Genomic DNA, 27,178 nt, shown 5'->3' with positions numbered 1-27,178 from the left:
CTTGGCTAGAGCATACCAACATGGAATCAGGACTACTCTAAACACAAAACTTCCATTACAGAATGCTGTACACGCCTGTGTTCTATGTCCACCCTTGCCCTGCTGATGCTTCCAGCACAACCATTTCCTGGCCTGCTGGCCTCGTGGACAAAGGAGCACGTAGACATTCTCTTGAATTCAGTCTATGTCACAAGGCTGGTATGTCTGTGTGTCAGGTTGGTCAATGAGGCAGCTGAGGTTGGCCAGATTGTCAATAAACTCAAACAACTGACTGAAATCATATGTGATAAAAGGGCTGTTGGGATTCATTCTCTTCAGATGTTCTTCCTACACTTTATGAATGTCTTCTACGCATTCATTCACAGATGCTAGTCAGCATAACTTTTGCCTTCAGGCCTCTTGGGAGCTGTACTAGCAAAATGGTCTGAGTCATCATGCCAAATTCTTTTGCTGCAGATGACTCTGCCAGTGCACACCCAGCAATGCTTCTGAAACACTGATTCTCCAAGTGTCTCAGGTCAGACACTGGATTAAACAATGGTTAACACGTTTCTTTGCATTATGAATTAGAAAAGTTTATTTGTACTGAGAATTTTAAGAGTGAGAATAAATATACACCATTTTACAAATGAATTTGATCATGGCCCAAATAATGGGGATCATAAGAATTTGGGAAACATTTCTCCAGCAATAGTATGCCACTAGCTTCTAAAATAATCAATTTCATTAAATGTGGTTCAACAACCTTTGGTGTCAGAAAATTATTGCTGGTACAAAATTTAAATTCCTTTTATTGCATTTTTTCTCATACTCACTTCTCATCACAGGCATGAATTTGTTAACTGTATGTTTAAACAATCTTTTAGCAGTCAACATACAGGATTACAATTTTACATTTGCAAATCACTTCAGGACACCAATCTATAAACAGACTCTGCAATCTCATCTTGAATGTGATTTAAACTTAAATGTGGACTAGTATTATTAAAAATGCCAATAAAAAAGAAGGATCATTTTAATTCCAGTATGTTTGTAGGTTTGCTGTAATATATCAGAAGACCAGGGAGGGAAAGAGAAGCAAGAAACAAAAAATAAGTATAACTTATTCTAAAATTTCATAATCATGGATAGTACTATATTTAATTAAAAGTCCTAATACTCAAATTGAAATAAGTAAATTAACTACTTGAGCAATGTATCTCTTCTACCATTTCAGTAAGTAGCACCATTATTATAACTTTTGCACTAGTAACTTATTTATAAATAATACACACATTATAAATATTCAAATTGATTTAAAGAGTATGTAGTTTAAAAAAAAAGATTTTCCTTTTATCTTATATCCCCAGTACCCCCTTCAGCAATAGCCATATTAAAAGTTTTTGTACATTTTCCAGGAAAAAATATCTACGCATACACAATCCTGTTAAATGATCCTGTCTGTTTAAATACATGTACCATTTTCATGTAAATGAGCATACCATACGAATTGTTCTGCCACCCCTTTTTTCTTGCTACTCATCATTATATTTTTAATAAATAAAAATAAAGGAAACTGCAATAGGACAATTTTCTACTTTAAAAAAATTTCCCCCTCTGTTACACTTAAGTGTGTGTCATATTTGAACTTCTTCTTAAAAGGTATAAAATATTAAAACATTCAGTCAAGATATTGACAATAATGGCAGTATTAATAATAACTGCTACATTTCTGAAGCCTGTACTACTTGACATTGACTTTGCTAAACACTTTACAAAGATTTTCTCACTTAGGTTTTTAAAAAAAATCTCTGATATAATTATCATTGTTCTTTTCATTTTAGAAATAACAAAATGAATCTAGAGACATTACCTAAGACATACTTGCCAACTTAAGTAATTTTTCTCACTTATTTCTTTTCCTCTTTTCTTTCACAAAATTATTAATATAACCATTCAATTTAGAGTCTCTAAATCTTGATTATAAAGCATTAGGGCTTTGAGCATTCAAGAGCCAAAGATGCACAGGGTCTGGTTAGAACCATTTAGAATCTAATTATTTACCTTCAAAAGATACCTAATTTACATTTGATTTTTTTTAAAGAAAAATCTGTATTTTTAACCTAAAATAATTTTTCCTCCTAGAAGGACATGTTTATCATCAAATATTAAGGTAAAGTTCAGGTCCAGTATCCTAATATTCAAAAAAGCATACAAAATTTGAACCAGAAAGAATCTTAAGTTACAATTTCTTATCACTTTATTTTTTTATGTATTCATTCATTTCTGTTGGTCAGTGACTCTTGATATTAGAAACATTTCTCTGTATTACTTTATTGATTGACTGTTTTGAATTATACTTGAAATGTGAATCATATTTCATCTTTTCACTTTTTAATTGAATTTATTGGAATGACAATGATGAATAAAATTATATAGTTGTCAGATACAAAATTCTGTAACACGTCATCTGTACATTGTATGTGTTCACAAGCCCAACTCAAGTCTCCTTCTGTCACCATACATTACCCCTTCACTCTCTTCTCTCACACCTCACCTGCTTTCCCTTTGGTAATCCCCATATTGTTGTCTGTTTGTCTATGTCTATGAGGGCTTTTTTTCTTAGTACCTTCACCTTTTTCACACAGCCCCCAACAATCTCCTCTCTGACAGCTGTCAGTCTGTTCTCTGAATCTATGAATATGTTTTTATTTTGTTTGTTTATTTTGTTTGTTAGATTTCACATATAAATAAAATAGTATGCCTCCTGTCTTTCTCTGACTGGCTTATTTCACTTAGCATAATGCTCTCCAGGTCCATCAATGCTTTTGCAAATGATAAGATTTCCTTCTTTTTAAGGATGAATAGTATTCCATTGTATAAATATACCACAGCATTTTTTACCCACTCATCTTACTAATGAATACTTGGGCTGCTTCCAAATATTGACTATAGTAAATAATGCTGCAATGAACATAGGGGTGCATATACTATTTCAAATTAGTGTTTTGGATTTCTTTGTATATATTCCCAAGTATAAAATCTCTTGGTCATAAGGTAGTTCCATTTTTAATTTTTGAGATAACTCCATATTGCTTTGCACAATGGCTGTACCAATCTGCGATCTCACCAACAGTGCACTAGGGTTACCTTTCTCCACATCTTTGCCAATACCTGCCATTTGTGAACGTATTGATGATAGTCATTCTGACAGATGTGAGGTGATATCTCATCGTGGTGTTAATTTGCATTTCTCTGATGATTAGTGATGTTAAGCATCTTTTCATATGTCTGTTGGAAATCTGCATATCCTCTTTGAAGAAGTGTCTAATCAGTTTCTTTGCCCATTTTTTAAATAAATTGTTTTTTTGTGTGTGTTTGTTGAGTTACATGGGTTCATTCTACATTTAGATATTAAACCCTTTCCAGATGCATCATTGTCAATTATGTTTCTCCCATTCAGTGGGTTACCTCCTCATTTTGTTAATGGTTTCCTTTGCTGCACAAAAACTATTAAATTTGATGCAGTCTCATTTGCTTATTTTCTTCTTTTGTTTCCCTTATCCAAGGTGATATATCAGAAAAATATATTGCTGTGAGAAATGTTCTAGATTTTATTGCTGGTTTGTTTTTCTAGGATTCTTATGGTTTTGCATTTAACATTTAAGTCTTTAATACATTTTAAATTTCTTCTTGTTTTCCTTCCTTCCTTCCTTCCTCCCTCCCTCCCTCCCTTCCTTCCCTCCCTCCTTCCTTCTTTGCACATATCTGTCCATATGAATGCAGTTCTGTGTGGCTGGCACCTGCGCAGCAACTTGCATATATGGTCAGGGTTGAGCCTCACAGTCAGCCAGCCCAAGGGTTAATTCCACATACAAACAGGCCAATAGCATTCAAGACTCAAATACAACAGAAGGGCCCACATAACCCACACAAGGGAAATAGCTGGAGCACCCAGCTAGGGTGTTCCAAAGAAGACTAAACCACTTGACCTCACAGGATACCTACTAGATAAGGCCAACTGACCAAGACTGGGAGTCATAGCAGATATCTAATAGAAATAAACATAAAAAGGCAAACAAAGTGGGGAGACAAAAAAACCTGGCCCCAAATGAAAGAACAGGAGAAATCTCCAGAAAAAGATTTAAATGAAATGGAGACAAGCAATTTATCAGATACAGAGTTCAAAGTAATCATTATAAGGATGCTTGATGGCATAAAATGGACAAGAAAACCACAAAAAAAGAACCAGTCAGAAATAAAGAATGCAACATCAGAAATGAAAATATACTGAAAGGAATAAATAGTAGGTTGGATGAAGCAGGGGGATCGAATCAACGATTTGTAAGACATGGTAGGAAAAAAACACCCAATAAGAGCAGGAAAAATTAAAAATGGATTTAGCCCTGGCTGGCATAGCTCAGTGGATTGAGTGTGGGCTGCGAACCAAAGTGTTGCAGGTTCGATTCCCAGTCAGGGTACAGGCCTGGGTTGTAGGCCATGACCCCCAGCAACTGCACATTGATGTTTCTCTCTCTCTCTCTCTCTCTCAAAATAAATAAATAAAATCTTTAAAAAATGGATTTAAAAAATGAGGTTAGTTTAACATATTTTTGGGACAACATGAAGCATAAGAATATCAGTAACATGGGGTACTAGGGTGAGAAGAGAAAGAGCAAGGGATCAAGAACATATTTGAAGAAATAATGACTGAAAATTTCCCTAATGCAGTACAGGAAAATGTCAAGTCCAGAAAGCACAGAGAGTCCCAAAGAAGATGAACCCAAAGAGGCCCACACCAAGACACATCACAATTAAAATGCAAAACATTAAAGACAATCAAAATCAGCAAGAAAAAGACAATTACCTACAATGGAGCTCCCATAAGATGGTCAGCTGATTTTTCAACAGAAACATTTCAGCATTTCAGCCCAAAAGTAATCAGTCTGAATATTCCAAGTGATGAAAAGGAAGGCCCTACAACTGCTTTACCCAGAAGTCTGGGAAGACTACCTTACCCAGAAAGAATATCATTTAAAATTTAAGGAGAAATACACCCTGGCTGGTGTAGTTTAGTGGATTGAATGTGGGCCTGTGAATCAAAGGGTTGCTGGTTTGATTCCAAGTCAGGGCACATGACTGGATTGTGGACCAGATCCCCAGTGAGGGACACTCAAGAGGCAACCACACACTGATGTTTCTCTCCCTCTCTTTCTTCTTCCCTTCTCCTCTCTCTAAAAATAAACAAATAAATAAAACCTTTAAAAAAGAAAAAACGGTTAGAAATTAAAAATAAAATTTAAGAAGAAATAGCTTCCCAAACAAAAGGATATAACCCTTGTAAACATTTATGTACTCAACATAGGAGCACCAAAGTATGTAAAGCAAATGTAATGGACATAAAGGGAGAGATGGACAGAAATATGGTCATAGTTAGGGATTTCAATACCCCAGTGACATCAGTGGACAGATCTTCTAGGCAGAAAATCAACAAGGAGATAGTGGATTAAACGACACACTAGATCAGATGAATTTCATTGGTATCTTCAGAGCATTTCACCCAAATGGTGCTGAATATACCTTCTTTTCAAGTACACATGGAACATTTTCTAAGATAGACCACTTGTTGGGACACGAAACAAGTCTCAAGAAATATAAGAAGTTTGAAATCGTATCAAGCATCTTCCCTGACATAATGATATGAAACTAGAAATCAATCAAAATAATACTAAAAAAAACAGACAAAGACATGGAGACTAAATAACATGTTACTGAAACAATGAATGGCTTAACAATGAGATCAAGGAAGAAATCAAAAGACACCCTGAAACAAATTAAAATGAGAGCACAAAACCCCAAATCTGTGGAACACAGAGAAAGCAATCCAAAGAGAAAAATAAATTCATAGTGCTATAGGCCTATTTCAAGAAACAAGAAAAATTTCAAATTAAACTAGCTAATCTTAAACCTAAAGGAACTAGAAAGAGAACAACAAACAAAGCCCAAAGTGAGTAGAATAAATGAAATAATAAAGATCAGAGCAGAAATAAACAAAATAAAGTAAAAAATAATACAAAAGATCAATAAAACCAATAACTGGTACCTTGAAATGATAAATTAGATTGACAAACCTCAAAATCAAGGAAGTAGCTTTTTCTTTCAGCAGTTGAATCTTGTTCTGTTATTGTTGTCAGCTAACTTTTCTCCAAAAACAGGGAATCTTGGATGAGTGTTTCTCATCAGGCCCTCACCCCTCTTCATAGGCCCTGTGTTTTATATGGTTTAATCTATTTATTATTTTTCTCTGAACCAAATTACACGTCTCCACATCTTTATTTAAAACAGAAAGACTGAAATAAAATGTAATTCTGGGCTCTCATGAAGTTTGTTCAGTGTTAAATAGGGGGGAAGTTTTACCCCTACTTGTATATCATAATTTCATACTCTGTTAATTCTTGCCTATATTATATGTTTTTATTTCTATGATTCAATCACCTTATTTATGGTCCACTGTGAGTGGGAATCTCAATCTGCACAAGGCTGATTGTTACAGGGCTAGCTCTTAACTGAGCATACTGTTGAAGACAAAAGAAGAACAATACAAAGAGACAATGTAAAGATCATTTTTATTTAGTACTGGAATAAAATCATGCAACACTCATGATCACATGGAAGGAAGAGCACTAGCCTAATACCGTCACTGAACACGCAGAGAAATAGTGAACAGAAACTTAAGTGACTGACCAAAATCCCAGGGCTGCTGACAAAGGTGGAACTGAAACCTGGGGCTTATCTTCCCTTTCTTGTCTTATGTGTCACGCTGCCATTGATCCCCGTGGGTCAGGCCTCACCGAGATGGCAAGTTCCTGGCCACTCTTGTGAACTCCACAATGATCCTGGTTATTGTTATTGATTCAACAGTGATAAATCAGCACATGCTATTAAATGTTTCCTGTTTAATTACTAAACAATAAAGTTAGTGGAGTGTATGGACCGTTTGCACAGGGCCCATTTTCCTAGCTGCTTTTTCATTTTATTTTATAATTTGTTAAGCAACTATATTTAATAATGCAGTCATGTGGTTAACAAGTACACACACTGGTTCTGTTACGAGAATCAATGTTATTTTTTTTAAAGTTAGTGGTACATTCCATATCCTGCAAACATCTAAAGAGAAAAAGCTAATAGATTGTGTAATATTCCCAGAAGGCAAAGTAAATAACCAACAAAAGAGTAGAGTAAAAGGTGATCTTATGTTTAAAATGTTTCTGGGCTTTGTTTGATGGTTTCTTGGTTATTTTTTGTGGGTAGGGAGGATTGTTGTTTTTTCTATTTTATTTTTATTTCCTTCTGCCCTCCCTATAACAAACTCATTTAGAACCTCAGCTTTTTGACTACTACATAATGCTGTGGAAATTGTAATTATTCCTCAGTTATCCTAACTATTTCTCTCATGGAGAAATATCTAAATTGCTATTTGGAAAAATGACCTGAGGTAAAAAAAGGAAGACAAATTCAAAAGTCATCCATGTGAAATATCAACACTTCATCTGATATTAACCAGAGTAAGATAGAAACTATTGAAAAAATTATGTATATTGGGTAATTTGCTCACACTACCTTTGATGTTTGTTTTCCCATTAAAGGACTGAGTTCAGAAGGGTGGCATTCCAAACACTGGAAACCGTGCTTGAAAAAGGAACCTAATGATACTCGTTCTTTAGTAGTTCCTGAACTGGGCTTTGTACCCAAACAGACATGCTTCTTGTACATGTACCTAACTTGACAGGAAAGAGTAAAACACACAGTTCCATGTAATTTTAATTTTTTCAAGAAAAAAGATACACAACTCAGTAAGAAAGCAACTAAATACATATATTTAATAAAATGAAAGGCCAGGTCTAGGCTGTCAGAAAGTGGGGTTAATGTTTTGGGGTAGGGGCCTTGGGGAAAAGGGGTAGGAAGGTAGGATGTGGGGAAAAGTCTTACAAAATCTAAGTATAAAGGAACAATGTCCCTAGCCAGTGAGAATGGATTTAATTGGGTTCTATTTGTGAACAAACCAGTAAAGGTAACCTGTAACTAATCAAATCTGAAATTTATGCTGGCCTTGAATAATTGTATTGAGTTGCCTTATGGATGAATCATTAGGCAGTTAATTCCAAAGAGATATAGACAGGTCATTGACATGGCCCAACCAGATTTATGCAGTCTATGAAAAAAATGAGAAAGTGACACTTGCTTGCCTTTATTTGATACTATCTTTGCTTTACTTTTTGATACACATGCTACACTGTATTCAAAGTCCTATATTGAAAAGACTGAAAGTGAGATTAGTTTTATAATTCAAAATATAAGCAAGTATAGTTTTTAAACTTAAAATTGGTTATTTAAATATTTTGGCCATTATTTTATGAAGGGCTACTATGCATGGAACTTAGCAGGTATTCAACAAGTGGGAGCTAATTGTGACAACAGGTTGGACTTACATTGGTTTATCTGAATAAGCACATTTATAACATAGTAGAAACATACTAGAAATTGCAGGAATTCAGGAGACAACTCGACTCACATATCACAGAAGTAAAAATTCATTAACAAGGTTGTTTGTGAAAAATGACAGAATAAAACCATGATATAGAAGTTAAAATTCAGAACTGGGAAGGATCCAAAGGAAAGAAAAAAAATTAAGGTTTATTGTTTTAAAAGGCTTTCAGTAAAAAAGTTAAAAGAATTAAGACTATTTTGCCCAGAGATATCAGAAAGACTTAAACCCATTAAGGTTTCAGATATAAAATCCCATCAAATAACAAGATACTATGATAAATCCAATTCTGCACTTTTTAAAAAATCAGTGCCGGCCTGTTTCTTAAAATGATACATTAGTTTTAAGAGCACAAGGTTTAGTTTTTTAGTAAAAATAAAATCATTTCATTTTTTCATAAATTTTCTTAGATTTCTGTCTCAAATTTCCAAATGCTTTGATAGAAAATACATTTGCAAAAGTAAAACCAAATTTTCTGCAAATTTTCTCTAAATGTTATTGTTTAGATTATTTAACAGTATTGTTAAATGTTAACAGTATTCAAAGCATGGCCTACTACATACATGTATTTTCTGTGATACAAATATATTAAATATTGCCTGCATAACTGATCAATTTATTCATGAAATCTTTTCTATATTTATCATATTTTGAAAATGCCCTAATCCACAGGTTTAATCTAAGAATGAAAAACAGGAAAAGTAAAATATTACCAGTCATTTACTATCTATTGAGAATGTATTACTATAATCACCCTAGAAAAATTTATAGTTTTAAAAATAAACAAGTTTAAATAAATTTTTATGTTTTTCCAGAATATCTTACACTTAATGTTCAATGCCTTTGGAAGCTCTAGAAGAATGAAGTTATTCAAGTTTTTATTTTATATAACCCTGGATTGGCAGATGAACAGGTAGGCAAATCTTATTTTATTTCTTTTTCTATTGCATTGCATAGCTTGGGTAGAATATGGCAAATATGCTATTGTTTTTATTTATTTTAAAAACCATAATTCAGGATATTTATCATCCTCTAATTAAATTTCTAAAAGCAATTGAAAATCTCAATATAGGTATTTTTAATCACATGTGAATAAAGTTTGCAATAAATGTTGCAGCTGTAAATAGGCTTCATTAATAATCAGCATTTGTAATTTTGACTAATGCATTTATCCAGTCATCATATATGTATTGGGGATATACTATATAGACACTGAGTACAAAAAAAGATTAAGAAAATACGGCTCCTGCCTCCAGGAACACAAAAATCCTCTGAGAAAAAGCTCTGATAAAGGTAAGAGGCAATAAATAAAATTAGGTCTGGAATTACAGAGGACGGACAGTTTAGGGGACTTAGGGGAGAGTTTCCGGAGAAGATGGCATCTAAATTGTATTCTGAAGGATGAGGATGCTGGTTGTTTTCCAGGTCAAGGAAGGTGATAGCAACAAGGGAGAATTTTATAATGAGCTGTGACAAGAATAAAAACCCAGGAAACTACAAGGCCATACTTCACTTAGAAGTATGGGTGGAGCACGGAATTTCAAAAAAGATTGTGTTAAAAAATGTATGAAGGACCTTAAATGCTATGACAGGAATTGAGATTTTATCCTTACTCTAATGGGAGCCACGGAAGTATTTTAAGCAGATCAGTTACAAGATCCTATTCATATCTTCTGTCAATTTGATGGCAGGTGGGAGAGGGGATTGGAGTGGGGGTAGACTGAAGCTTGAGAAATCAGACCAAATTTGTTTATTTTTCTCACTTCCTTAGATTACTATGATCACTGTGCTCTATTTTACTCTAAATCTAGAGTCCACAAAGTCTTAAACACATGTGCTTTCCTGCTCCTGAATTACCTGTGGCTCACTGACACTAATGACCTGAAGCAACAATATTCTCCGTGCAGGCTGCACTGTGAACTGCAGCCTGCAAGATGCCTCCTATTTAGCTTTCGTTTTCCTTTGAAATTTAGATTTAAAACTCAGGATTGCAATACAATGATGTGGCATTATTAAATGAGAATGGTATCATAATGAATATGATACTACTAATAATTAATGGATAAAGTCTGGGAGTTTGTGAATGACTTATTTATCAAGTGAGTAGATTCAAGGTTATGCCCAATAAATAATAAGACATAACTGTCATTAATATTCCATTTCTTCAGTGGAAGAAAAGGTAGTGTGGGGAAGAGCTAGAGCTGGCAGTTTTATAACTTTGAGACAACTTGGGGCCTCTCTTCTCTAGGTACTAATGGGACTAAAATTGGTTTACAATCATTATTATTTGAATAATACTAACAACTTATAGAGAGCTTATTACTTCACAATCATGCCATTGAATGAGCTTTATGTGTATTAATTTACTTAACCTTTTCAATAACTCTAAGAAATAGGTACTATTATCCCTAATGCACAGATTAAACATGAGAAGGGGTAAGCACTCTGCCCAATGTCACCTATTTGGAAGTGTGGAGAGTAGACACAGGTTTATTTGTTTTTTAAGCATATTTTATTGACTATGCTATTACAGTTGTGCCACTTTTCCCCCGTTGCCCCCCACCCCGGTACTCTCCTTCCCTCGAGGAATCCCCCATTTAGTTCATGTCCATGGGTCAGGCTTTTGAGTTCTTTGGCTTCTCCATTTCTTATCATCTGCCTGTCTGTTTTGTACCTACCAATTATGCTTCTTATTTTCTGTACCATTTCTCCCTCTTCCCCTGCCTCTCCACACTGATAACACTCCATGTGATTTCTATTTCTGTGATTGTGTTTCTGTTCTAGTTGTCTGTTTAGTTTGCTTTTGTTTTTCAGATTCAGTGGTTGATAGTTTTGTGCTATGATTTTATGTTCATAGTTTTGACCTTCTTTTTCTTAAATAAGTCCCTTTAACACCAAGCCCTCACTATATGAAGTGTTAAAGAGAAACAGGTTTAAAATCCATACAATTTGGCTCCAGAAGCCACATTCTCAATCCTAATCTATAATGAAAGTAAACAATAAAATGAACCCTTAATTGAAGGAATGCTTAAAACTGTAATGAACAAGCTAGTAGCCTCAGATCCTCAGGTTGCCTTACTAGTGCTGACAGAAGAGCAGGTCTCTAATTTCATTAGGAAATATTTAAAAGCTGTCTTTGTTGGCTGTCTTTAAATATGCCAGAGAACTGGCCCATTTCTTTACCCAACATCATTTTAATAATAAATTAGGAGGTTTAATGTGTGGGATTATGTAATTTCCTGTGAAACTCAATAAATTCATTTCACTTCAAATAAGTGGGGATTATCATTTACATTATTTTTTTAAAATTGGAACTCAAGTAAAACTTGTTGATTAGCATCAATTCAAACCTACACAAATTTTTAACTGTATATAATTTTTAATGCTAGACTTTTTAAATGGCTAAGATATTAAAAATCATAGTGGACAATACTTCCATGACAAAATTGAGTCTCCTAAAATGTAAGCAAATTGTCCGAGTTACCTGGGTGATGCATATCAATTTAGTCTGAAAATATAACTGGAGTTATCTAAATCAAAGGGATATTTGGGAAAGAAAACAGGGAAATAAGTATAGACTATTTCCACATAGAAATCTATACTCATTTGTTTAAAAATGTAGGCAGAGTAATTGAGAAAAACACCAGCTATTGTTTCTCCTTTTCAAATATATAACTTTTTATTTAGTAGTGCCACAAAAGTGATATCCAAAATAGTCATTATTTTATAATTGGAAATAAACTTTGCTCTACTTTGATGCCTTGCTATATTAGAGTGAGGTGTGCTTCTTGAAAGTATACCTACTTTAATATCATCTAGCAATTTAGTATCCAAACATGTATTGTTTACAGAAGCATTTTAATCCCATTAGTAAGAGAAGCATATTATTCAACTTCCAAAATAGCATTAGTGCTACAATTATATTTTAATAATCTCACCATTAAATTAGAGAAAAATCATAAGCAGAATCATTCTACAGTGCTCATGAAAGAAAGCAGTTGAGCTCCCTCTACTGAATTACTATCGAGAGAATGTACCTTGTATTTAAACCACAATTTTATAACCAAAATGACTCTATTACAATAATTATAAAATTTTCCTCTAAGGTCTAATGTCTTCCAAATTATAGAAACATACATAACACCAATATCTAAGAGTGTGATTATAAATTTCATATGTCCTTATAGTTTTCAAACACGTGCTCTTTTTTCTGAATTGTTTTTGTTTGAGGGAATTACATTTTTTAAGATTGTAATTTTAAATTTGTTTTTCTTTTTTTTCTTGAGTTGATAAAACTGAAAACTTACTTGAGAGACAATGGGACTCTGAACTATCCTAATAAGAACCTGGATTCCAATTTTGTTCTTGAAGTCAAAAATATACTTAGAGGGAACTTAAATATATCTTTCAATCAGTGAAATAAAGTATTTCACATATTGGGTTGACAAAAAAGTCCATTTAGTTTTTTCTGTAAAATAAAAAACACATTTTTCATTTTTAACCAATAACTTTATTGATTTGGATATTCTGATATTCTGATATCCAAATCAATAGTCAGCTATCTCCTGCTATTGGCTTGTAGTGGGTAGAGGCCAGGGGTGCTGCTAAATATCTTCCAGTGCATAAAACAGCCCACAGCAAAGAATTATTTGGCCAAAATGTTAATAGTACCAAGAAACTTTGCAAACTTCTTTTCTCAGATTTGATCAGTCACAGCACCTTCTTTGTACACTGCACAAATCTTTTTTTTTTCTGTTGCAGTTGCATTTTTACCTTGAAATAATAAAGCATAATGTGCCAAAAATGTTGCATGTCTTCTTCCATCTTCAGTGTTAAAATGGCTACACAAAACTTCAGCAATTTTGATACACTTCTTTAAATGAATGCTGATATGACAGATGTCACAATACAATCTAACAAAATTATTTCAAATGAAGTTCAAGCACTACTACAGCCATTGTATGGAAAAAACTAAATGAACTTTTTGGCCAACCCAATATTTTCTGACATGAATAAACTAACATTATAATACTATAATTACTAAAAAAATGTTACTTATAATAATTATTATTAGTTGAGGGTCTACCATGTGCCGTGGGCTGAGAAATGCACTACACCTTCATTCCTTTTTTGAATAGTCATTTCCAATAAACTTAGTAGTATAGCTATGCTCCTTTTGCAAATAAGAAAGTAAGAGCTAGAGACAAGAGCTAGAAATGAAACTAATGCTTTGGTCCATAGCCCAAGCTCTTGAGCTCTTGTGCAGTGAAGTCTGTGCTCTACATTGGTAGTCAGTGAAATTTGTGAGCACTGACAGTTTATACAAATTAATCAGAGAATTATTTTTCAGAAATGTCATCAAGCTATAGCTACACTATCTACAAAAACAGAAAAAATCACTACTCAATCAGTTCCAGCCCTTTGTAACCAAATATTTTGGATCAATTCTAAAAAATTATAATCTACAAACCATACCCTGAAACTTGACTCTTTTTTATTGTTTTGTCGCTTTTTAGTAAGGAGACACATTTATTATCAGCAAAGAAAAACACAGCTGAGCAGATATGGGGTTTTAATAAGCAGATACTTATTTGCCATCTAATATGAGAAGAAAAGCAATTTTATACTAATCTGTCATCTATAAAACAAAATTTTTATTGAAGACCTAGATTACCATCCACTGGGGTTGACTTCAGTAGGGGATTACTCCAACAGGGTAAATCCAAATGTGTATTAAATTTCACTCTTGTATCTAACTGCAAAAGCCTTATTCATGTTTAGAGCCATGCACATCTCTACAAAAACATAAAACCTGTGTCTTATAACCAACAAAACCAGTTTTTGATAGTGTCATATATTTATCAACCAGGTAGAGAATATGCTTGCAGAATCAAGTACAAATACCACTGATTTGAACATTTAAAACTGAATTCTAGGCAGAAACTGATTAATTCATGAAATTATGGTATGTGCATACTATTAGTAACTCCATTATGAATATTTGTTGTTTAGTTTAAAAAATATATCTTTAGCATATGCTTTTTGAAAACTCTTTATATATGAGGGGGGACCCTCCAAAAACTGGAATTATCTTCTAGAGGGTAGGCCTCTTGTAGTTTAGGCTTCCCCTGCTAAGTAAGTGTTCTAGGAACCCATCTATACCAGTATGCCAGCTGATGTTGTTGTGAGAGGCTGCATTCAGCCTCAATAAATTGTTTTGAAGATTCTCTCAACATGTTTGCCCACTTCATGATGGGTGATTTACAAGCATACCTGCCTGCATTATGCTGAGTGTTCAGCAGTTTTTGACCAAACACGGCATGACCATGTGCCCTACCCTCCCTATTCACTCGATCTCACCCTAGTGATTCTTTTGTTTGTTTCCCTAGATGAAAAACATCCTCAAAAGGAAACATTTTGCCACTTTGGAAGAGGTGAAACAAAAAACAGCAGAAGCACTAAAAGTCACTAAAATTGACGAGTTCAAAGACTGTCCTAAGCAGTGAAAAAGTCTTGAGAGGTGTATCACATCAAATGGAGAGTGCTTTGAAGGTGACTGAAGTTTAAACATTTAAGAATAAATACATGAATTTTTACAAACAAATTCCATTTTGGGGGGAAAACATATATATAGGTTTTTATATAAAAGTGGCTATAAAATAAATATTTTACTCTTATCCATAATAGATCTAAAACTACAGCATGAAACATTAATGGCACTCAGGTTATTTATAAATTTGTGGAAGATGGTACTTTTTATCAGCTTACCAACAATTTTGATGAATGTATTAAAACAAATGTTGGAAGAATTGTTCAAAATATGGTGTATTTAAAAATAACTGATGCACAGGCTAAGTGGCTCAGTGGGATGGAGCACTGTTCCGCCCACCAAAAGGTAGTGAGTTTGATTCCCAGTCAGGGCACATACCTAGATTGTGGGCTGGATGCCTGATTGGGGAGTGCATAGGAGATAAGTGATTGATGTCTCTCTCTCACATCAATGTCTGTCAGTCTCTCTCTCTCAAATCAATAATAAACATATTATTGGCTGAGGATTAAATAAATAAATAAAAATAACCAAAGTCTGTCCAATAAGAACTACCAATGCAGGCTTTACAAAATAGCATTAATTACACTACCCTCACAAACTATTTGTATATATTGTATAACAAACTAACCCAAATATTCAGAAATCATTTTTGTAATGGTAAACAATATCAGCTACTCCTAAGGCTTCCACAGAATATAAACCTTCCAAAATTAAAGAAAATATGGCTTTTAATTATATAGTTTATGTTCTAAAAGTTATCCATCTTCTTTGGAAAAGCAATAAGAAATGAACTTCTTTCTCTCATTTTTGACCTCATCTCATATACAATAAAGTTAGGCGCCAATCTATCTATAGTTTTGCCTTACATATGTGTATGTGTGGATATTACTCCTATAATTTTCATACTTCCCATAAAGCTTTAAATAAATAAGAACCAATCTATTATCCTGTTTTTGTAACGTTATATTAATAGTACATAGTTACAGAGGAAGTATGAGGAAGGCAGCATACCAGTGTGCTTTTGTTGGAACTTTTAAAAAGATACATACTCTTTTTTTATTGAGGTGTACTTGTTGTGTAACATTATGTTACTTTTAGGTGTACAACATAATGATTCGATATATGTATATAGTATGAAATAATTGCCACAGTAAGTTCAGTTAACATCTATCACTCCACATAGTTACACTTTTTCTTGTGATGAGAACTTTTAGATCTACTCCCTTACCAACTTTCAAACATACAATACAGTACATACTCTTTGACTGTAATTTTAGAAGTTCTTTCTAAATGAAAAATACCCATATGCTTTAATTCAGAAATTTCACTTCCAGGACATTTTCCTCCCAACCTAACTATACATACGGACAAGAACTTGTATTAGGATGTTCATTTCTGTACTATTTGTAATAAAATGAGATTGAAAACTACATTCCCAAAAAACAAAGAAATGGTCAAATTAATTCTAGTGCATATAATGAAATCCAATATACTGTGTTAAAAAGAGTGCTGATCGGGATAATCTCTTCATCTTCAAAATGTGTGCTAAGTGGAAAAGAAAAGGCACAAAATGGTGTGTGCAGTATGTTCATTTTTTAAAGAAGTGCATATGTAAATATTTGCTAATATATATGCATATTTGAATAAAATCAAAGAGATTTTATTTGGAGTCAGAAGCCATGTTCCTTTCTGCCTTAGCATCTTCACTCATATCATTCCCCCAGCCCATATCTCTGGCTTGCTTATTCCTCAGCCCACACCTCAGATATCACTTCCTGAAAGAACCTTTCTGATTTTTTTTCTAAGCTCTAGACCAAGTTTGACCATTCTGATATAAAATACTCTTTATTTGTCCTTGTAATACTTAGCAAAATTTCCAGCTAATAATTATAGAATTAGTTAATTGATTTTTATTTCCCAAAGAGAACACAGTATCTTGGACTAGGAACTAGTTTATTGCAGTAGCAAGCACAGTGCTCTGCACATACTGAGCACTCGATAAATACAGTATTTATTGCTGTTACATATATCAAAGTATTAATTCACATGAATTTTACTCTTGAATTGTCCAACAATATGAGTTAGGCAAATAACTATGTAATTCTAAGATTATTTATAGCTCCAAAACCTTCAATCTAGGCCTAAATGAAACTAAGAATATTCTTGTCTCTAAAAACTGGCTAATTTGCTATTGAGTTTTAGGTAATCTAGTAACCCAAATCTTCATCTATCTCAGCTACCAAACAAGGTAATTGAACAAGATGAATGTCTTAGGCACCTTCTCATTTTTCCAACAACCTCTCTTCTATCACATTTTAGCTTCTGACCATGAATTGCATATTGCAATACTGCATGCTTTTAACCCTTACGAATCTCTCTCTTAGACTCTCAGTCTCTGTCTCTGTCTCTCTTTCTGTCTCTGTCTCTCTCTCTCCAATGCACACGTGTACACACACACATTGAACTTTCCATAGTTTTATTCCAGGAGAAGATAAAGTTTGAGTGAGGAGACTGTTCTTATTGGACCCTGCTTGAGTCTCTATATTCCGTCCTATTTCCTGCCCACAGATGTAGAAAAGATGAGCATACATTATGAATATGGGGCTCAGGATCTGCAGTAAGGGTCCTTGGTGCAGCTATATCCTCCACTATTATTATGAGAGGCAGACTTATTGCAAAAATGACCCTAATTCTCCCTTCTGGCCTTTATCCACACTGTTTGTGAAGTATTTTTAGCTTCTTCCATTCAATAGGTGGAGATGATTTCCCCACTCTTAAATTTGAGCTAGGCTCAGGACTGGTCTTTACCAACAGAATGTGGCTTCCACCAAGAGAGAAAACTGAGAGAAGCATATTAGAGAAGGCAAGCACACAAGGAATTGATTTTTCCTGAAAAACAACCAGCTAACTCCCAGAAGTAAAGCTTCCTAGGCTGACCCACAGTAGACTAATAGATAAAGACAACTAGCTACAATCAGAAAATCACCCAGCTGTACAGACTAAATTGCCAACCTACACAATAATGTACTACATAAAATGTTTGCTGATTTAAACCACTGTTTTGGAATGCTTTATAGTGAAGCATAATTAACTGATCCACCGTAGTTCAAAATAGTAATAGTGAATTCTATGCCCATAACCCTCCCAACTATCAGGGAAAATACTTGGTAAGAATCTGACAAGAGTTTCAGCCACCATGGCCAATGCCTTCTCCGTTCATATTTTGTAGAACAATATTATGGCTTCCTTTATTTTGTGTGCTTAAATAATACCCACTCACTATTCTTTACCTCCATCCATTGTTGGAGTTTTCCGAGGCATTCAGAAACAAATGAACCAGATAATATATGGGTGCCTGATTGGGAATAGTCAATCTTGGCACCAACTATTCTAGACATATTGTCGGCTGGCCCAAACCAGGTCACCATTTCTAACTGATACAACTTTAGCTTATTTGTACAAAAAGAGTTAGGGCTTCTTTCAATTTCATAGAGAAAACTTATAGAAGAATGGAAAACACGCAATTGGATTAGAAAATGTAACTGAAAGCAGGTCTAGCTGTCTGCCACTACAAAAGCAGGTGCTGATACAAAGGAAAGTGGTTTATTTTTAGGTGCCAGCAACATGGAAGATGGCGGGCCATCTCTGAGGGAGATGGGGGACTCATGTCTCAAAGCCCATCTTCACATCTCAGTGGAGGCAGAGGTATTTGTCAGGAGGGTGAGGGGAACAGAACAAAGAGATCAAGGGAGGGGACTGAAAAGTTTTCTACAGTACAGAGGAGCACAGTCCATTCCAATAAGAGAACTGACGGCCCAGTGTGCATCATCCTGCTTTAGTCATCCTGGCTCCATGGATGAAGGTCAGCAAATCTCCCAGAGCTGGGAAGCCTGAAGGTCAGAGTCTGTATCTTTTGGAATTAGTTGGTAAGATTATTATATAAACATGCTGGTCCATCTACAAGCTACATATTAGTCAGAGTCAGCACTTCCCAAAACAATGTCAGTAGAATGGCAGGGTGGATTTCAACTCCCCACTGTTAAAATTTTTCACTGTTACAAAAGGATTTCAGGATCAGACTGGAAAAGGCCTTCCGTAGATACTCCATAGCTATTGAATAAGTAGAGTTCCCAGGTGAATTTCAACCACCATTATTCTCTTATCATCTCAAGTGAATTTGGTTCCCATTCCAAACCATGAGATCCTTAATGTTCCACACTCACTGCAATATTCTGAGGTTCCAAGTTATAACCTTGTCTCTCTCTTATACTTAACATTAAAGGGACATATAACTCCTATTGTTAGTTCACTGTAGCTGATAAATAAAAATGTTAGAAATATGCAATGGTCAGGATGAAGAATGTATGCTTTATATTTAAGTATTCTAAGACATACATGTAAACAAGAAAGTCATTAATATTTATGGTAACCATACAATTTGTCACCCAAACCACTTTTGAGAGTGAAGTGGGGTACCATAGTAATTTAATCAGGACACCAGGCATAAGCCAGGACTGCATTTGATATACCAGGCTATATAGTTCACTGAGTGATAAAGAAGAAAGTGTTAGGGGAAAGAAAAGGGGGAAATTCAGCCAGAGAAACTGGACAGCTATCTAATTTCTGATTAATCTGTTCTCTCAGTTTATAGTTTCATTATGTTGTAATATGATGAATTCTTAGAAAATCAGACATAGGCATGTTCATTGAAGTACTTGAACTCAAAGTCAAATTAAGTAATCCTTTGATTAGAAATTGTTTTGGATTATGTGCAACTCTGAGTTCCCCTTAAATGTAATGGATAATTGAGAACTGACTGGCTAAATAAGAGAGGCAGCACTAAAAGCTAATTTCATTCTTGGAACACACACTGTGATAATGGATTATGATAATAGGGTACCATAAAACAATTACTGAATACCACAGCACATTTAGAACTAGTCCTAGTTGAAGTATATATAGTATTTCATTTAATAATAAGGTGGAAGGGAGAGTATATAAATTTTGTTATTTAAACAGAAATTAGCTGGATGAAAATATGAGTAATTTCCAATATATGATAATACTATAGGAATAGTATAGTAATGACATGATTTAACCTTATCAAATAGCCCATATTTCTCTTCTTAAATATAGAGAATATATTTTAGTCTTGACTTTGATCTCCACAGGGAAGAGAAAATTCTGACCTTATTTTTTAAAAAATAAGAAGGGGTATAAATGGGCATTTTTCTGGTCTTTTTCATTTCTTATTGAAAATTTTGAAAAGTGATATACAAAAGCAAAAATCAAATAAATATTAAGTCATCACCTACCACTTCAAAGAAAACTTTCTTTAGTATTCCAATGAGTTAGTTCATTTTTTAATATGTGTAAGAAATAAAACAAAGGAGTCATCTATATGGCGACAAAAGGAGATTTGACCTTGGGTGGTAAACACACAATGAAATACACAAATGATATACTACAGGATTGTATACGTGAAACATATATAGTTTTATTAGCCTATGTCACCTTAATAAATTTAATTTAAAATTTTTAAAAAATGAAATGGTCCTTTGTGAAAGCCTAACAATAAAGAATAAAATAACGCTTTGAGAAGAGTTGAATTGAAGTTCACACACACTCACAGAGGCACAAAGATACTCTTTTATCATAGCCCCACCTGTGTTGCTCTCCTGTATATTTGGAACCTACATTGCATGAGTCTACTTCAGTTAATGGCCTCAGAGAGCTGGAACTCTTTGATGTTTTATACAAAATAAATGGCCAGAACAAAAAAAGAGGGTGGTTGAGAATATAAGACAAAGTGATTGTAAAGCATTTAAAATACTACATGACAAAATACTGCCATCTTATACCAAGTAATGCTGTTAGCTTTGTGCTTAGTTTTACAAAGGCCTGTGTTTAATGGCATGAAAACTTGGGAAGTAAAAGAAGAAATTGAAGAAAAAAGAAAAGAACTATTTTTCCTGCTTTTAATAAAATGATCAAGTGATAATTAAGTGAAATAAAGAATATTACTCTATTAAAATATAATTGAAGTCTTAATACAGTATGTTTTACTTGAAATTTCAAAATGCTGACTGAGCAAAGGAATTACTAATCAGAACCATGCATTACATAAGTGGAAAATTTTATAGATTGGAAATTATAAGGAGCAGAGAAATAACTTTCCCAAGGTCACTACATTCTTATATGGCATAGCTAAAAACTGAGCACATATGAACCAACTCCAATAGATAGAATTTTCTGTTAATACTTGCAACTATTAAAGTACATTTTATTGATTTTTTAAAAAATAAGTCAACAGTAGACAAGAGTTCTCTTCCAAATTTCTATTGAAAATGATATGATAGTTTGATTTTTCCTAAAAGTCAGAAAAAGTTTGGAATATAACAACTTTTGTTAGATTAGTCATAAAACATTTTGGATTTGTATAAAACTGAAAACATGAAGAGAACATTAGTATTTTCTATTTCCTTCTATATTGCACTTACAGCCTCGGCAGAAATCAACTTCTTTGTTTTGAAGCATTGCACAGGTGTACACATAAGGCTCTGTTACATGAGCATATTCACATCAACTACCACTTCCAGACTGGATTGGTTACACTTTGGAGATTTTCTGCGATCTAAAATCCTTTTGCTGGATCTCTTTACCCAGCAGAGTGGGAGATTAATTGCTCTCCAAGACACTTTTCTTTTTAATAGGCCTATTCTGGCCTGAAGTAGTAAGCACAAGATATTAAAATGAGTTTATAAAAGTAGAAAAGAAGATGAAAAATTAGCAATTGGGGTACACTAATGTTTTCTAGTAATAAAATGTATGCAAATTATGTCCACCCAGGCTGTTTGAAAGAATTAGAAAAACACAGGAAAATGACTCTGCCTTGCCCTAATTGGCTTTTCACCTTAGATAGTCAGAAACAGAGTTCTGTGCTGACCATATCTCAGACAGTATGTCCTCAGCCCACCATTCTACTTACACAGGGGACAGCTAAAGCCTGAAAAGGTGAGTCAAACCTAGAAAGACAATTTACTGAACATAGTACTGTAATAAATTGTAATTTTTATTGGAGTAAATAAATCATTGAGGAAAAGAGCAATATTTCATGGCAACTGAACCATTTTCAGTTTTTAAATTAATAAATTTTAATAGTCCCACATCATGTAGTTTGAAAGGACATTATCTGATTTGAGTTGATGCTTTTGAGGCCTTTTTGAGATAAACTGATACAGTCCCCACATAATATGCCACTGGTACAAAAGAAACCTTTTATGTGTGTTTATGTCTTGGAATTAACCTTGTACCAGCAAGCATTTGATAAAATTCCACAGAGGAGTGCACGCAGAGGACCCAAGTGAGGAAACGGTTAACTGCAGAGCTCCACCTCCCTGTAAATAATCAAGGAAAGCCTTTTATAAGCAATACAAAATGTCACCACAGGCTGACGCTCTTTCTATAAGAATAATTAGATTCTTTTTTCTCAAGGATGATTAGCGCATACTTCATTGCCTTTATAACTCCAAATGTTTTCGTGGTTCATATGTATTTTCCCTTCCCTTCAAAACAGGTAACAACGTGCCATGCCTAAAACATAGCAATAACTATGTAGTGCCTACAGACCAAAAGACCTGCAGGGGCAGGTACATGAACTCGGATTTTTGCCCTCTAGGTCTGGACACACACTCTTACAGCGGTTTGGGGAATAAAGGGCGGCAGGCTGGGAAGTCACTAGGCCCCTCTGACCAAGCCATCCATTGGCCCGCCATCCTCCCGGGGCGCAGCGGTGGAGAGCGCCCAGAAGAAGGCTCACTTGCAGTCCAGGATTTGAATCCAGGGTCAGTACAAGGCATGTTCAGTGTTAATCCTTTCTGCTAAAACACACTGACTGACAATTTCACGCTTCTGCTAGCCCGGTAAATTCAGAGAAATTGCTGATCTGAGTGGCTGAGGCTTCTGACCTGTAGGGGAGCCCCGCCTGATGCTCGCGGAAAGTGAGAGGAAACCGGTGCGGAGACGAAGCGCCAGCCGGTGCACCAAAGGAATCTCCAAGAATGGGATCTGAAAGCAGAACTTCTCCCCTTTGAGCAATTAAATGTGCGGAAAAACCGGTCCTCTGAGCTGACTCCACTGAAAATAAATACCAGAGCGAGGGCACTGGAAAGGAAACTGGGCATGTGAGTGTGCTCCCAGGGTGGGGCTGTAGGTGAGACACTCTCTCAAAGCGGTGAGACGGTTAAACTGAAAAGCCAACAGTGGGCGGGTGGGTCTTTGCATTTTACAAACTCATCGCCCTCATCCGCTCTTCTCTCCACTCGGCGTGTGAGTACCCTTCCTTCCCACAGCGACACGGGGATCAGGAAAGGGGGAAATCTGCCCTGTGCCAAACCCGAGCCGGTCTCTCCTCCCCATTTCCTCGGTGTTCCTACCCAACCCCACCTGCTTTAAATCCAACTCCACTTGCGTTTCACAGTCCTCGCCCCAGACCCGGAGATTTGCCAAAGCTTACTGTTTCTCCAACCTCAGAATAGCAGGTGAGCTCATTGCCTCTCACTCAGAAATGTAACTTTCAGAAAGAGATCGAGAGAGTACCCCCTCCCTCGCGCCTCCACCAAGCACACAAACACACACAGCTGCAGTTCACAAACACATACGATCCCCAGGCTTCAGCCCCCGGCCTCACTTTCCCCCTTTTCCTGGGGGAGATATCCAGGGGCTTTCAAACCTCCTCTCCGGCCTCAACTTGCCAACAGCGGAAGGGGTGTGCAGAATTAAAGATGCAACAAGGTTTTTCTTTCACTTAAAAAATAAAGAAAAGAGTAGAACAAATAGAACCCGAAATAACAGGAAGTAGGAGTTGTACTTGCAACTGTTTATGAAGTGCATGGCTAGCGATTAAAACTTCATGTGGGGAAAAAATACAAAAAATTCTGAAGTCTAGAGAGGAAATAAACCTGCTACTCCGTCAAGTGAAAGCGAGCGCGAACAGTGCGCTATTAGGACCAACTCCTGTCAGCCATCCCTGGGTCTCTGGATGACACAGCCAGAGGACCACCCCAGGGTGAGAAAGGGATTCCCAGCGAGATATTTTAGTTGTTGGGGGTTTTGCATTATTTCTTCTGAGGCTCAGAACAGAACTGAGATCTGAGGTTGAATCACAGGACCTGAAAAATTTACAAACCCCACAGTTAAGGTCAAACCTGGCTGGGTTCTTTGCCTACCATCAGTCCTAAACTCACTGTCCACCCAGAAAATGGGGGAGGAGGGGTCCGAACCACGACTTAAGCTTTAGGAGGATTTTAAGAGAGCGATTAAAGTCCTCTTTCTCTTCTACCTCTTCCATCGCCTCTTCGCCTCAGACCGAGGGGAAGTTTACGGGGTTTTATCACGAAAAAAGTGCGCCCAGCTATTGCTTGCAAGACCTAAGCGAAACGAAAACTGCCCGGAGCGAAATGACGTGGACTTTGAAATCAGGGACTGGATTGTCAGTGGGCAACAGCTCGCCGCCCAGGCGGGAGCCACAGGGGGAAAAGGGTACAGGCGAATCCTGCTCTCGGGCCCCTGAAGCCCTGACCCCGGCCTCACCCAAAGTTCCTGGAGATTTACCCAGTGCCCCCGTCGCTTCGCAAACTTGATTCCACCGGCCAAGCCCAAACGTGTGGCACAGGTGACTGAACCCAAGGCCAGCTCTGCGCCCGCACCGCCTTCCCTTTACTTCCCCCAGGATCCGGGGCGTACTGCCCCGCAGTCCAAGGCCGGGGCCGGGGACCTAAGGAAGCTGCCCCCGGCTGCTCCGGGGGCCCCTGCTCACCTGGCCTGAGGACAGCTGCGGAGATCAAGAGGCAGAAGACCAGACGGCAGGAGGAGGCCGCCTTTGTTGCCATATTCCTCCTCGTCCTCCGAAGCCACCGAACACAGTCCGCGACGTAAGAAGTAGCGTCGTTCCCTATGCCCCTCGCTGCCCGCGCACTCGCGGGTCGGGACGCAGCGGGCAGCGGCTTCCCCCAGACACACAGACCCCTGGGCTGTGGCGCTGCACCTTCGGGTCTCTGCCGCACGTAACTTTCCACCACGCAGTGCCCCAGCTCCTCTTCCCTACAACACTAGCCCTTGGCCCCTTGGCTGCTTCTCCGGGGACCTGCTACCCTCTCTCTTCCTGGGAGACACTTGAGCAATTCGAAAAGGTGTACGCGGTTCTTTTTGGCTGGTCTGTTATTTCCCTTCTCTTGGGATAATAACGATGATAGTAGTGGCAATGTGCGTAAAAAGCCGGTGGTAGGAAGGAATAGCCAGGGGTGGCAACAGGGGGCGGCAGGTCCAGGCGGTCTCCTCAGGTGGGCAGCAGTTGTAGCAGCAAGAGCAGCAGCAGGGACGGCAACAGCAGCAGCAGCAGCAGCAGCACTCCGAGCTGCTCTGAGTGGGGAGACTGGGAGGCGTGTGTAAGCCGCCTCTTTCCTCCACCCTCCGACTCCTCCCTCCCTCTTCTCTGCCCCCACCCGCTTCCCAGGACACAGCTCAGAGCAGGTGGTTGGAACACTGATCTGCAGCCTAGAGGCGCTGCAGGACCGAGGCGAAGACTGAGCCCAGATCTGAAACCCCGCACGCGAGCTAGCGCCGAGTGGGCGGGGCTTATTGGCCCCGCCCCCTCCGGCAAGCGCACCAATAAGAAGCAGGCATGGACGCCCTGCGCTCTGGGGGAGCCCCCAGGACTGCCACTTGCCTGTGGCATTACTGGGGTAATAAGGGTAATAAAGCCTCTCTCAGTTCACACTGCTCACCCAGTCCCGTCGCGGTTCGGAAAACCAAATTACCCTTTTCTTTCCCCAAAACTCCAATCGTTTTGACTCACTCCTTGGGGGACTTTTCGTTGCAGTCTTCTTAGCAGGGCAGGGCAGCAGGGGCGGGGAACTCACGGGGTTGGGGTCCAAGGGCGGAGCCAAGGAGGAAGGAAGCTGCTTGAGGAGGCTGCAAAGGTGGAAACTGGTTTTCTAGGAGTTAACAGAACAGCTGCGGTTGGCTGGGGACGACCTACGTACGAAGCTGATTCTTCCTCTTTCCTCTCCCACGCCTCACCCGCGTCTCTCACACACCTTTTTAAAAAAGGCAAATGACTTGAGTGGATTGCCCGTGCCAAACAGAAAATGTTTACTTTTAATTGGGGGAAATTAAATCTGGAATTTCTAAACCATACTTAGTCACACGGATTTTCCCAATGTTACAAAGCTGGAGCGTGTGTCTCCTCTATTTTGAATTAAGCGGCGATTTTAAGTTGCAAACAGAAAATCCTCAAGTTACTCAGATTAAAAGCCAAACTCCTCCTTGTCAGTTCCAGAAATCCAGGCATCCCTGTAGATGGACAGGATTCTCGGGCAATTTCTAAAGACTGACCCACCTCCCAGGCGGAACGTTGGAAGCCGTAGCTTTCAGATCAGGCAGAGAGCATGAAGGAGTATTTTCCTCTAGAACATGGGGGTGGAGCTCTCAGAGCCCTAAGTGGCTCTAAATCAAGGATGCGGGATCACAAGTCTCATCCCCGAAGCTTAATAAAATACTGGCCCCAGAACCACTTCGCCGGGACATTAAATAGCCTTTATTTCATCACAGGGTCACCCCTGTGTGAGGCTACTCTCCCGCAGAGAATGCCAGCTAGTGATCCTCACATACTGTGCTTTCATCAGAAGGCTTGGAGTCACCAGCTAGGTGGGGGTGAAAGGAGTTTGCGGCAGTGGAAGCTCAATAAAACAAACACACATGCACACACGCAATAATCTTTGAATTTTTTCATCTTTTCATGCTTGAAACTATTAAGTTCCATTTTCAGCTGCATTTTTTTCAAAAGCCTGACTATCTCATCCTCCTGGTTCTCCTTACATTGCAATAACAATATTCTAGAGTAGAGCTCTTGTATTTTTTCCTCTCAAAATAAGTACTTTCTCCAACTTGGTTTTAACATTAACATTTTATTTGCATCTTATGAACCAACAGGAAGGCTAATACTATGAGGCAAATGCTTTTTAAATCAGTATTCCATTAACTAAATTGCTAACATTCCGATGGATTCTGTAGAATTTCTACAGGGAATTGTTTGTTTTCTTTTG

At 37.0% G+C, this 27,178-nt stretch overlaps 1 protein-coding gene across 2 annotated transcripts in view; it reads right to left on the bottom strand.

Moving 5' to 3' along the window:
* ALCAM (activated leukocyte cell adhesion molecule) overlaps nucleotides 1-25,579 on the bottom strand; it is a 197,581-nt gene extending 172,002 nt beyond the window's left edge. Inside the window, exon 1 of one of the 2 annotated variants that reach the window (XM_045851172.1) lies at nucleotides 24,892-25,579. In XM_045851172.1, coding sequence (XP_045707128.1) covers nucleotides 24,892-24,964 — 73 coding nt within the window. In that variant the 5' untranslated portion in view covers nucleotides 24,965-25,579. The remainder of the gene's footprint in view (nucleotides 1-24,891) is intronic. The other variant, XM_045851171.1, reaches the window with a different exon arrangement.
* Nucleotides 25,580-27,178: the final 1,599 nt, after the last annotated feature.

Source organism: Phyllostomus hastatus, unplaced genomic scaffold (genome assembly GCF_019186645.2).
Source record: "Phyllostomus hastatus isolate PE091 unplaced genomic scaffold, TTU_PhHast_1.1 phas_contig_86, whole genome shotgun sequence".
In the NCBI taxonomy this organism is placed as follows: domain Eukaryota; kingdom Metazoa; phylum Chordata; class Mammalia; order Chiroptera; family Phyllostomidae; genus Phyllostomus; species Phyllostomus hastatus.
The sequence above is the reverse complement of the archived record's forward strand: the minus strand, read 5'-3'. Positions and strand labels throughout refer to the sequence as shown.